The sequence below is a fragment of the Haliotis cracherodii genome, unplaced genomic scaffold, assembly GCF_022045235.1.
Source record: "Haliotis cracherodii isolate W230 unplaced genomic scaffold, xgHalCrac1.p SCAF_25, whole genome shotgun sequence".
NCBI classification, from domain to species: Eukaryota; Metazoa; Mollusca; class Gastropoda; order Lepetellida; family Haliotidae; genus Haliotis; species Haliotis cracherodii.
Window position 1 is genome coordinate 384,873 of NW_027266281.1, and position 13,684 is coordinate 398,556.

A 13,684-nucleotide genomic window follows, 5' to 3' on the forward strand; every position below is an offset into this window, starting at 1 on the left:
ATTTATGGCGCAGGCTTTAACGGCACCGAAACAAAATGTCGCCGATTTAATTTGGCGAAACCGACACATGACCAATGGGTGCTTGTTTGTTGTTTGTTTGTTGTTTGTTGTTTGTTGTTTAACGCCGCACTCAGCAATATTCCAGCTATATGACGGCAGTCTGTAAATAATTGAGTCTGGACCAGACAATCCAGTGATTGACAGCATGAGCATCGATCCACACAACTGGGATACGATGGCATGCATCAACCCAGTCAGCGAGCCTGACCACCCGATCCCGTTAGTCGCCTCTTACGACAAGCATGGGTTGCTGAAGACCTATTCTATCCCGGATCTTCACGGGAATGTTTGCATGTGAACCTTTGTGTATAACAGCAGCTGTTGGCTTTGTCGAGGTTCCGTCGTTGCCACTTGGTGCCGTTTTCTCTCGAGGACGTTTTGCTGAGGTTACGTTTTAGATATAATAATTTTATTAAGATTGGTTTTTAAAACTTGCGTCCGTTTTTAAACAAACAGGCGTATTGTTTGCAGCATTCGATTCTGGTGTTACATTAAACTATGCAATACTTGCTTAATGTTGTTTTCTTTAAAATAATAAAAAGACAACAAACACCAGAACTCAGCGGAACATACGGACAATGAGAACCAGCGAGAATATGGAGTGAGGCTAAAACGGCACCTCAGCTAAACGTCACCGATTTCTCGGGCGAAAACGGCACCGCATTTGGCGAAAACGGCACGCATTTGGCGGAAACGGCTACTATATGTCGGGCGAAAACGGCTACTATGTGTCGGGCGAAAACGGCTACTATGTGTCGGGCGAAAACGGCTACTATGTGTCGGGCGAAAACGGCACCTGTACTTTTAATAACGATAAGAACGATGTGGTGTATTTACATTTTATCTGATGTATTTGATGTATTTAAATACAGTTTCAGCTTGACATTGAGTTAGATTGGGTAATTTTAAGGTACTTAAACTTCAAAGCGTATCATGTTTTCACAATAACTTATAGCTGCGCCTCCTGTGGCGTTGTTGTTTCCGCCCGGTGACGTTTTGCTGAGGTGCCGTTTTAGCTGTAACCCGAAATTATGTGCCGAGCGTTACCGTGGTTCGAGACAAGCGGAGTGTTGACGTAACATCAAAATGTAAGATTTCAGTTAGGAAAATAATGTTACTTCGGAATCAATGCACTTTACCGGGCGCAGCCCGAGCTCTACCATCCGCTCTATTACCGCGCTATAGTGCGACCGCTGTCTCGCTATACCGTTACCGTGCCCCACGCTCCAATGCACTACTCCCGTTTCTTCATCATGAAATATTAGTTGTGTTAAAAAGGTTTCATAATATGTGCAAAATATATAGTTTGAGCCCGAAAACTTACCGTTGCAACCTAAGCTATGTTTGTTGGCGCCGTTTTCGGTTCTTTCAAGTGCCGTTTTGTCACCTAAATGATCCTCTAATCTCATGTTAGCTAAGCTTTGGCTCTTATGCGTGATAGAATACGATTAACTTACTTGAAAAGTTCATACTCTATTATTACACCGAGTCTCAACACCAAATACGTGCGTACCGCTAAAATGTAAACAAAAGCACGTGTTGGTAGTAACGGATGAGGAAGTCAGCTGGCGGAAGTTGGTTTTCAAACGTCCTTGACCGTGTCACTGTCGAGAACGATTGAAAACGCGGGAGAAACTTCTGAGCTTTGTGAAATTTATGTCGGTAATAGTGAGTATATATCAACACATTGTATATGTATGTCATATTAAGAAGTTGTATGTTTTGTAATTCGGATGAGGCTGGCCAAAAAACTCACTTTTATGTGAAAACCGGGAAGTTCTTGTGACATCGTGAGCAGATAGTTCCAGTTGCTAGTAGAGACGTCAAACGCCCATGTAACAGTTGGTGGTTGTTTGTGATTGTATACGTCTGTATGTTAGACGAAATAAGCAATGTCGACTTCTAGGATCTAGTAAATAACCAAGGAATTGCCATATCCATGAAATGTCTCCACTCTATGGTGAACTCATCGCGAAATTTGATGTTGGTGTCCATGAAATTTCAGGATCGGGAAGGGCTGAATATATACGCTGAAGCAATATGTATGACCAAATAGATCTACTATTTTGAATATTGAATTTGTCCAATTCAGTTGTGTTTCAATTCGTATCCAAATGTTGTGATATTTGAATGGAGGTACAGGCCTCAAAGTTTAAATTTTTACCAAGTGGCTTCAAGTATTTTTTCCAGGTAGCCAGTGGTTAAATCAAAAAGTCAAGCCAATATTGTGGGTAGCCAAAAGCATTTGAAATTATCTTTTATCAAATAACTATTATAATATGTACAAGTTAGTCTTGTTATTGTTTTTTTAGTGGTAACTGTACTTGATTTGTTACTTGTGACTCGAACAATGATGCAATTTATGTTACTATATTATAGGCATATCCTTGCTTATCCATTGAGCATTGTCAACTAAATAAAGTACTAATTACATTAATATTTATGTATTTCGGTTCATTGTTGTCTTTAAGAGGAATTATTTGAGAGTACAGTTATCAGCAGACGTGTTTTCCAAGATCAGCTTGTATTTATTTTTGTGTCTTCAGATGTGTAGCAATAGAATTTAGTTGCCACAAGATATTTTTCAAGGTAGTCATTTGGCAACCTCTGAATTTCAGACAGAAGACAAATTGAAATTAAGGTAGCATTGGCCATCGTTTTAGTAGTAACTTGGAGGCCTGAGGTATGTGTGAGGAAGTGAAGGTGAAATCATGACCATCGATCCACACAACCGGGATATGATGACATGCATCAACCAAGTCAGCGAGTGTGACCACCCGGTCACATTACAGATCTACAGATAAGCAGCGTACTTGCGTAAAATACCCCCCTTAAATATTCAAAACCCAATTACTTTCAATTAAATTGTGTACTGAAACGCATGCATTAAATGTAATATTAGCCCGTAATTGTACTTCGGAAATCAGCTCCCTTGTACTCACGAGAAAAAGCTTCATTGGGTATTTACGGATGCTGTTTTTATACATTTGAGTTTTTCATTTATTGCATGCATTTCTGTACGCAACATAATTGAAAGTAATTGGGTTTTGAATATTGTTTGAGGGTATTTTATGTAAATATGCAGTTTATCTGCAGCTCTGTATATACATCTAAAACATTATTTAATTTTTTAAAATCTTTAAATGTTCACTAATTTTGGGGAAAACCCAATAGAGTGATGAATAGATGAGTGAAAAAATATTAGTTACCCAATGAAAAATGTAATAACCCAATTAAAATAGAAGCCCTAGAGTAAAAACTTGATTGCTCAAAAAGTTATCTGGAGCTCTGCCCTTAGTTGACAAGCATGGGTTGCTGAAGACCTCTTCTCTACTTGGATCTTCATAGGCTTGTGATAGAAAATACAAAGAGCTCTTTTGATTATGATATGGTTTATTAAAAACTTTGCATGACTTACATGTTTGGAGATGAGCCCTTTGGCCCACACTCATCACGGTTTAAATGGCCACTGATGATAGATATTTTATATTTATGAATTGCTTGATATTCAGTTTCATGGTTTAATCATTAACCTATACAAATGCACAAAGTTGTCAGGTTATTGTGATCTCAGTGTCAGTATCTCCAGCTTGGCACGTGGTCCTACACAGGCAGCATGACACAAATCGAGTAAAGTTAAGCAACGTTGCTCGCGGAGAGTAATTGAGAGTTACCTCATGTGGTGTCTCTTTAAGCAAGTGACTTTATTCAAAGGATGCCTGGTCACCCAGCAGTGAATGGGTACCCGGTAGGATGAGATGGTGATGTGACTGGTAACCTTCTAGTGCCTCACAGGCAGCTTAGGTTGCATGATCCCCAGGGAGTTGAAAATGAAATCAAGTTCATACTGATCCATTGACCGGGATAATGATAGTTTGTGCATGACCTGTGTGGTGTGGAAATATATAGCTGAATGTAGAAGGCCTATTATTATCCCCCGCCCAGCGAAGTATATAGAAACGGGCTCCGTCCGTCCGTCCATCCGTCCGTCACGTTTCGTTTTCGGAGCATAACTCATAAACCGTTCAATATTTTTTCATGAAACTTTACAGGTCTGTCAGGTACATGCTGAACTGGTGCCTTTTGCTATTGAGAAATTTTAGAAATATCTATTTTTTAAGTTTCCGTGGCAACAGGATGGACATGGTTCCAAACGCATCTTTTTTTTACAATTTCCATGACAAGTTCCACCTTGGTTAAAAAAGGTTAGGGTTTGTTTAGATTTAATTATGTCATAAATTCTGCAACAGGGGCGGGGGACATAGCCACATTAGTGGCAAACTCTTGTTGTTGTTATTATTATTGTTGTTATTATTATTATTATTATTATTATTATTATTATTATTAACCATGAAGATTCTGGTGTAGAATAGGTCTTCAGCAACCCATGCTTGCCATGATGCATGTCATCGATCCCAATTGCGTGGATCAATGCTCATGATATTAATCACTGGATTGTCTGGTCCATACTCGATTATTTCACAGACCGCCGTCATATAGCTGGAATATTGCTGAGTGCGGCGTTAAACAACAAACTAACCTGTTGTTGTTGTTGTTGTTGTTGTTATTATTATCCTTCAAACAGCCATACTGTTGTGTGCAACTTTACTACAACCATCAAACAAATATGTCTGACATGCATCTGGTTCAATGCAAGTATATCTGAAATTTTGATATTTATTTACCATGCATGCTACTTTGGTGAATTGCGTCGTGTAATTGCATTGGCTTCACTTACTGGATCTTGCTCACAATATTAATTATTATTCACTGGATTGTCTGGTCCAGACTCTATTATTTACAGGCTGTCGTCATATAGCTGGAATATTGCCGAGTGCAACATTAGATACCCTGTGACCCCCGATGACCCAGCTGTCTTACGATGTTTCTAACTTGATCATGTTGCTTGATTTCCTTCAGAGTAGGTGAGTCCATGTTATGGCTGACAGCAAGGAGAAGAAGGCCAGCCTGCGAGTAGACATACAGGACAGTGAGTTGACCTACAGCTGTGAGTGGGGGGAATGTGAGGAACAGTTCAACGACATCCCCGACTTCCTCCGACACATCGGGGGGCACATCTGGAAGCTTGTCTCCACGTTAACTACTGAAGGTAGGTCAGATTGTCTTCCAGCCTCATCTTGTCTCCACGGTAACTACTGAAGGTAGGTCAGATTGTCTTCTAGCCTCATCTTGTCTCTACAGTAACTACTGAAGGTAGGTCAGATTGTCTTCTAGCCTCATCTTGTCTCCACGGTAACTACTGAAGGTAGGTCAGATTGTCTTCTAGCCTCATCTTGTCTCTACAGTAACTACTGAAGGTAGGTCAGATTGTCTTCTAGCCTCATCTTGTCTCGGCATTGTTTTCAGTAGATTTGTATAGAATATGGACTAATATTGACCGAGTCTACTGGACCAATAAATGTTACCTGACGCAGGGTATGAATAAACTGGTGGCAACATGCCCTGAACATGCCCTGCACATGCCCTGCACATGCCCTGAACAGTTGAAATTATCAGTGCAACATGTACAGTGTTGAAAACAGTGAGATTTGAAATTACCATTGCCACACGACTGAATGCAGGAATATTTCAAATTACCATTGCTACGTGATTGAATGTAGGGATATTTCAAACTACCATTGCCACGTGACTGAATGAAGGAATATTTCAAATGCTAACGTTTACGATATTATCCCCTTTAAAATATTAAAATGAACAAATATTATTTGAAAATATTTGTGCCATAACTGTGCTGGTGGTTTTCAGCATCTATGAAATCCCCCCCCCCCCCCCTCCCATTATAAGCTAACATTATAAGCTTGATATAACACAAATATTACTCATAATAGCATTAGTCAGAGTTCAGGTCAGTTCACAGAGATTTATCTTGACCAGCTCAGCTTCCGATTTTCGGCTCCAAGTGCCATTACAAATTCCCAAATTTCCTGCAACAACTGCTGTCAGGCCTCCTGGAGGGGACCTCTATGCCCCTTATTGCCTGCCAAGGACAGTTTGTTTGGAATCCTGGATAATCCTGGCTCATTTTCTAGGACTTGACAGATTGTCATCCACAATATTATGGCGTATTCCGGCCAAGGTTGATAAAATCATGTCAGTATTGTTAACCTCTGACAAAGTCACTGTTTTCCACATCCTGACTTAATGTTGTTTCAGAGAAAGGGTTCTCGTGTGGCTGGCGTGACTGTGGAACACAGATCCTCGGTGACAAGCATGACTTCAACCGCCATGTCTACTTCCATGCCTTCCACGTGAAGCTGAAATGTGTGGGGGCCGTGGTCATCAAGAAGACGCGGTACCCCGTGTGTACCATAGACGGGCAGAGTCGCAACTGGATCCCCGAGCTGCCGGAGAGCCTGCAGTGTGGATGGACGTCTTGTGGGGTACAGTAGCTCATGGTCCATCACAGTAGCTCATGGTCCATCACAGTGGGTCATGGTCCATCACGGTAGCTCATGGTCCATCACAGTAGCACATTGTCCATCACAGGTCATGGTCCATCACAGTAGCACATGGTCTATCACAGTAGGTCATGGTCCATCACAGTAGCTCATGGTCCATTACAGTAGCACATGGTCCATCACAGCAGCTCATGGTCCATCACAGCAGCTAATGGTCCATCACAGTAGCTCATGGTCCATCACAGTAGCACATGGTCCATCACAGTAGGTCAAGGTCCATCACAGTAGCTCATGGTCCATCACAGTAGGTCATGGTCCATCACAGTAGGTCATCCAGCACAGGTCATGGTCCATCACAGTAGCACATGGTCCATCACAGTAGCTCATGGTCCATCACAGTAGGTCATGGTTCATCCCACTAGCTCATGGTCCATCACAGTAGCTCATGGTCCATCACAGTAGCTCATGGTCCATCACAGTAGCACATGGTCCATCACAGTAGCTCATGGTCCATCACAGTAGGTCATCCATCACAGTAGCACATGGTCCATCACAGTAGCTCATGGTCCATCCCACTAGCACATGGTCCATCACAGTAGGTCATGGTCCATCACAGTAGGTCATGGTCCATCACAGTAGCTCATGGTCCATCACAGTAGCTCATGGTCCATCACAGTAGGTCATTGTCAGTCACAATAGGTCATGGTCCATCACAGTAGCACATGGTCCATCACTGAAACTCATGGTCCATCACAGTAGGTCATGGTCCATCACAGTAGCACATGGTCCATCACTGAAACTCATGGTCCATCACAGTAGCTGATGGTTCATCACAGTAGCACATGGTCCATCACAGTAGCTCATGGTCCATCACAGTAGCTGATGGTTCATCACAGTAGGTCATTGTCAGTCACAATAGGTCATGGTCCATCACAGTAGCACATGGTCCATCACTGAAACTCATGGTCCATCACAGTAGCTGATGGTTCATCACAGTAGGTCATTGTCCATCACAATAGGTCATGGTTCATCATGGCAGGACGCCACACATTCAGTGAATCACGAGCCTTCAAGATTAACCTTGGACGTCAAACGTCCTTGTCCTGTGCGCCTCTATGGTCAAGTGTACAGGGTGTTTCCCAGGAGAGTGAAAGATGGTGGTTTGATCTGGCCCCAGCACACTGTGTCTCAATCAGGTTCTCATGTTACACTGCGGAATGGGGACTCAATTATGGTAGCAGTATAAAACCGGCATAAATCCAGACAAGTACAAGCAGACACACAAGTGCATGGACGTCACTATGTGAGAGAAATGATCTTCAGAACGACATTAACCCAGTTTCACCTTATTTTGTCATCCCACTGACCATTCAGGGCTGTTGTTTGTTTTTCCAGGCGGTCTGTGACAATCCTGTGATCTTCTATAACCACGTAGCCCATCACTGCGAGGAATTCCCCAACGGCAACAACATCAAGGGAGGCTGTTTGTGCAGATGGACAGGTGAGTGTTTTAGGGAGGCTGTCTGTAGATGGACAGGTGAGTGGTGGGGGAGGCTGTCTGTAGATGGACAGGTGAGTGGTGGGGGAGGCTGTCTGAAGATGGACAGGTGAGTGGTGGGGGAGTCTGTGTGTGTAGATGGACAGGTGAGTGGTGGGGGAGGCTGTCTGTAGATGGACAGGTGAGTGTTTTAGGGAGGCTGTCTGTAGATGGACAGGTGAGTGGTGGGGGAGGCTGTGTGTGTAGATGGACAGGTGAGTGGTGGGGGAGGCTGTGTGTGTAGATGGACAGGTGAGTGGTGGGGGAGGCTGTGTGTGTAGATGGACAGGTGAGTGGTGGGGGAGGCTGTGTGTGTAGATGGACAGGTGAATGGCGGGGGAGGCTGTGTGTGTAGATAGACAGGTGAGTGGTGGGGGAGGCTGTGTGTGTAGATGGACAGGTGAGTGGTTGGGGAGGCTGTGTGTGTAGATGGACAGGTGAATGGCGGGGGAGGCTGTGTGTGTAGATGGACAGATGAGTGGTGGGGGAGGCTGTGTGTGTAGATGGACAGGTGAGTGGTTGGGGAGGCTGTGTGTGTAGATGGACAGGTGAATGGCGGGGGAGGCTGTGTGTGTAGATGGACAGATGAGTGGTGGGGGAGGCTGTGTGTGTAGATGGACAGGTGAGTGGTGGGGGAGGCTGTGTGTGTAGATGGACAGGTGAGTGGTGGGGGAGGCTGTGTGTGTAGATGGACAGGTGAGTGGTGGGGGAGGCTGTCTGTGTAGATAGACAGGTGAGTGGTGGGGGAGACTGTGTGTGTAGATGGACAGGTGAGTGGTGGGGGAGGCTGTGTGTGTAGATGGACAGGTGAGTGGTGGGGGAGGCTGTGTGTGTAGATAGACAGGTGAGTGGTGGGGGAGGCTGTCTGTGTAGATGGACAGGTGAATGGCGGGGGGGCTGTGTGTGTAGATGGACAGGTGAGTGGTGGGGGAGGCTGTCTGTTTAGATGGACAGTTGAGTGGTGGGGGAGGCTGTGTGTGTAGATGGACAGATGAGTGGTGGGGGAGACTGTGTGTGTAGATGGACAGGTGAGTGGTGGGGGAGACTGTGTGTGTAGATGGACAGGTGAGTGGTGGGGGAGGCTGTGTGTGTAGATGGACAGGTGAGTGGTGGGGGAGACTGTGTGTGTAGATGGACAGGTGAGTGGTGAGGGAGGCTGTGTGTGTAGATGGACAGGTGAGTGGTGGGGGAGACTGTGTGTGTAGATGGACAGGTGAGTGGTGGGGGAGACTGTGTGTGTAGATGGACAGGTGAGTGGTGGGGGAGGCTGTCTGTTTAGATGGACAGGTGAGTGGTTGGGGAGACTGTCTGTGTAGATGGACAGGTAGGTGGTGGGGGAGGCTGTCTGTGTAGAAGGACAGGTGAGTGGTGGGGGAGTCTGTCTGTGTAGATGGACAGGTGAGTGGTGGGGGAGGCTGTCTGTTTAGATGGACAGGTGAGTGGTTGGGGAGACTGTCTGTGTAGATGGACAGGTAGGTGGTGGGGGAGGCTGTCTGTGTAGAAGGACAGGTGAGTGGTGGGGGAGTCTGTCTGTGTAGATGGACAGGTGAGTGGTGGGGGAGAATGTAGATGGACAGTTGAGTGGTGGGGGAGGCTGTCTGTGTAGATGGACAGGTGAGTGGTGGGGGAGACTGTCTGTGTAGATGGACAGGTGAGTGGTGGGGGAGGCTGTCTGCATATAGACAGGTGAGTGGCGGGGAGGCTGTCTGTTTAGATGGACAGGTGAGTGGTGGGGGAGGCTGTCTGTTTAGATGGACAGGTGAGTGGTGGGGGAGGCTGTCTGTGTAGATGGACAAGTGGGTTGTGGGGGAGGCTGTTTGGGAAATTTTGGGAAACTGAAGAAAAGGGTGTGGTGGTTCTTGGAAATGTTGGGTAATTCAGGAAAAGTGGATGGTGGTTAGGGGAAAGTTTGAGGCATTCAAACATAGATTTGATACCTGTAGATTTTATTTGAAACTGAAACCTCTAATAATCTATGTTCGAAGCCTCTAATTTGAACACAAGCTAGCTCTGTCTTCATTCCGCCATGACACAATAAACATTCCTAGGTTATAAATAATAAGCACTGTGGAATTGCTTGAGCCACCAAAAATACTAAGAATGACATCCTATTCAAATAATCCAGTTTTTACGAATCAAAATGCATAATTTTAAAATGTCATTGTAAAAAGAGGACTCAAATTTGCAGTAACAAACGTGCACCTGTGCAACTTTTTTTTGAAAAATGAAACCTATTATTTATGTGGACATGCACCAAATATCAATGTATCTTTGAACACACCCAATACCTCCAAAGTGTATTTACCATACTACATCACTAGTTTCCCATGTAGGTCCGGGTAGAGAATAGGTCTTCAGCAACCCATGCTTGCCTGTAAGAGGCATTAATGCGACTATAACTGGACTGGGTGGTCAGGCTCGCTGACTTGGTTCATGCATATCATCGTATCCCAATTATGTAGATGGATGCTCATTATGTCAGTCACTGGATCTTCTAGTCCAGACTTGATTGTTTTAAGACTGCGGTCTTGAAACTGGAATATTGCTGTGTGTGGCGTCAAACAAACAAACAAACACTAGTCTCTGTGTTGCGTGTAGTATTCAAGCTTTCTTGGACTTGACATCATCAAAGTGTAGGTACTGCCAGATTACATGCACATGTTCCTATTGTGTTCCACAACAATACATCATCAAGTTATATGACACAAGGGTTGGGTAGCCTACTGGTAAAAGTGTTCGCTCGTCACGCTGAAGACCTGGGTTCGATTCCCGACATGGGTACAATGTGTTAAGCCCATTTCTGGTTACCCCGCCGTGATGTTGCTGGAATATTGCTAAAAGGGGCGTAAAACCATACTCACTCACTCACTCACTCACTCACTGTCCCCCCCCCCCCACACACACACACACACACACCCTCACACTCAATCTCTCACTCACTCACTAACTCACCACAGACCCGCCGGCACACCCACCCACACACACACAGACCCACCCACACACAGACCCACCCACACACACACCCACCCATATACCCACCTATAAACCCACCCACACACCCACCCACACACAGACCCACCCACCCACACCCCCACCCAACACACCCACCCATATACCCACCTATAAACCCACCTACACACCCACCCACACCCCCACCCAACACACCCACCCACACACAGACCCACCCACCCACACACAGACCCACCCACCCACACACAGACCCACCCACACACAGACCCACCCACACACAGACCCACCCACACACACACCCACCCATATACCCACCTATAAACCCACCTATAAACCCACCTACACACCCACCCACACCCCCACCCAACACACCCACCCACACACAGACCCACCCACCCACACACACACCCACCCATATACCCACCTATAAACCCACCTACACACCCACCCACACACAGACCCACCCACCCACACACAGACCCACACACAGACCCACCCACACACAGACCCACCCATATACCCACCTATAAACCCACCCACACACCCACCCACACACAGACCCACCCACCCACACCCCCACCCAACACACCCACCCACACACAGACCCACCCACCCACCCACACACAGACCCACCCACCCACACACAGACCCACCCACACACAGACCCACCCACACACAGACCCACCCACACCCCCACCTAACACACCCACAAACACAGACCAACACACCCACCCACACACAGACCCACCCAACACACCCACCCACACACACACCCACCCAACACACCCACCCACACACAGACCCACCCAACACACCCACCCAACACACCCACCCACTCACAGACTCACCCACCCACTCACTCACTCACTCACTCACTCACTCACTCACTCACTCACTCGGCACAGGCAGGCATCCAGCACATGTTTCAACTTAAATAACTTAATGGGACCAGGGTGTCAGCATGCACCTGGTGCATGTTCAATAAAGTTTCCTAACTCAGACACTGCTCAGCACTAAGAGATCCATCCCTTGTCTTGCAGACTGCGATGCCCGTTTTAAGAGCAAGCACAAGCTCCGAGAACATCTACGGAGTCACACCCAGGAGAAGGTGGTCGCCTGTCCCACGTGTGGCGGCCTCTTCGCCAGTCGGACCAAACTTTTCGACCATCTTACACGGCAGAAGGAAACAGTCGGTAAGTCAGTCAGTTCCGTGTGGAGATCTTAGATTGTTCCGTGTGGAGATCTTAGATTGTTCCGTGTGGAGATCTAAGATTGTTCCATGTGGAGATCTTAGATTGTTCCGTGTGGAGATCTTAGATTGTTCCGAGTGGAGATCTAAGATTGTTCCATTTGGAGATCTTAGATTGTTCCATGTGGAGATCTTAGATTGTTCCGTGTGGAGATCTTAGATTGTTCCGTGTGGAGATCTTAGATTGTTCCGTGTGGAGATCTAAGATTGTTCCATGTGGAGATCTTAGATTGTTCCGTGTGGAGATCTTAGATTGTTCCGAGTGGAGATCTAAGATTGTTCCATGTGGAGATCTTAGATTGTTCCATGTGGAGATCTTAGATTGTTCCATGTGGAGATCTTAGATTGTTCCGTGTGGTGATCTAAGATTGTTCCTTATCCTGGCACAGCATGATGCAATTTCCTTCTTCACTTCGATCTTAACACAATCCCAGAGGTTGGAAGTCTGGGTTCTATCCCCGTCCGCTTCATACCCAAAAATGTCAAATGATGGAACTTGTTGTTACCCTGCCTGTCGCTTGGCATTAAGGGACTAAAACAAGGACTGATCGGCTCGGAGTCAGTATACTGTGTCTGAGTGGGGTATCCATGTTAAACTGCAGCGTGGTATCTCAGTGAGCTAGCAGTTTTAAACATTAGTCCGGACTACAGTCCGTTTGACTCCAAATGAGAACGATGAATTGCAAAATAACTCGAAATCCAGAAAAGCGTATGAAACGTCAATACGGTACTTGACCATGAATACCCTGTACCCAACAAAATCTGAATTTTGTTTATTTTAAGACCCATGACGGATGAAGTTCTTTAAGAAACTATCATGTTATTTTGTATCGAAATGTGTACATGACACATAGGGGGATAAACCGTGGAAGGCACAGCGCAAGCACGGTCTGCACGTGCTACACAGTGGCCATGCTCATTCAATGACAAGATGCGCTACTCAGCAGATGTTAAACAGTTGATGTTGAATGTGTATGATTTCTTTAGAAGTGAAGCAGAAAGAGCAAAGACTTTTTATGCAATTAATAAATTCTTGAAACTAGCTTCAAAAGCTCTTGGTATGTCCCCTCAGAAACTTAAAAATGTTGTTAGTCGACGAGATACAAATAGTCAGGCCAAGGAGGTAGGGAACATGTCAAAACCACGCAAGGTTGATAAATTAGACAGTTTTCAGAGGGATCAAGTCAGACGTGCAATTGTTAAACTGCACTCAGAAAATAAGTACCTGTCCCTAAGAATTTTGAAGAAACACCTTGAAACTGACCATGATTTACGTGTTACAAAGTACAAACTATGGCAGCTGTTGCATACATTTGGTTACAAATACAAAAAGATAACTGCAGAAAATAGGGCTGTGTTGTGTGAACGGTCTGACATTGTTTGTCTCCGAAACCATTACCTTCGTACCATCAAGCAGAAACGTGAAGAAGGATATGAGCCCGTCTTCTT

At 45.4% G+C, this 13,684-nt stretch overlaps 1 protein-coding gene across 1 annotated transcript in view; it reads left to right on the forward strand.

The window, feature by feature from the left end:
* The first annotated feature begins 1,659 nt into the window (after positions 1 to 1,659).
* Positions 1,660 to 13,684, forward strand: part of LOC139472773 (uncharacterized) — a 79,939-nt gene continuing 67,914 nt past the window's right edge. The window contains exons 1-5 of the mRNA XM_071255240.1: positions 1,660 to 1,728; positions 4,981 to 5,170; positions 6,235 to 6,461; positions 7,875 to 7,980; positions 12,027 to 12,179. Of these exons, the coding sequence (XP_071111341.1) occupies positions 4,999 to 5,170; positions 6,235 to 6,461; positions 7,875 to 7,980; positions 12,027 to 12,179 (658 nt within the window). The 5' untranslated portion in view covers positions 1,660 to 1,728; positions 4,981 to 4,998. The remainder of the gene's footprint in view (positions 1,729 to 4,980; positions 5,171 to 6,234; positions 6,462 to 7,874; positions 7,981 to 12,026; positions 12,180 to 13,684) is intronic.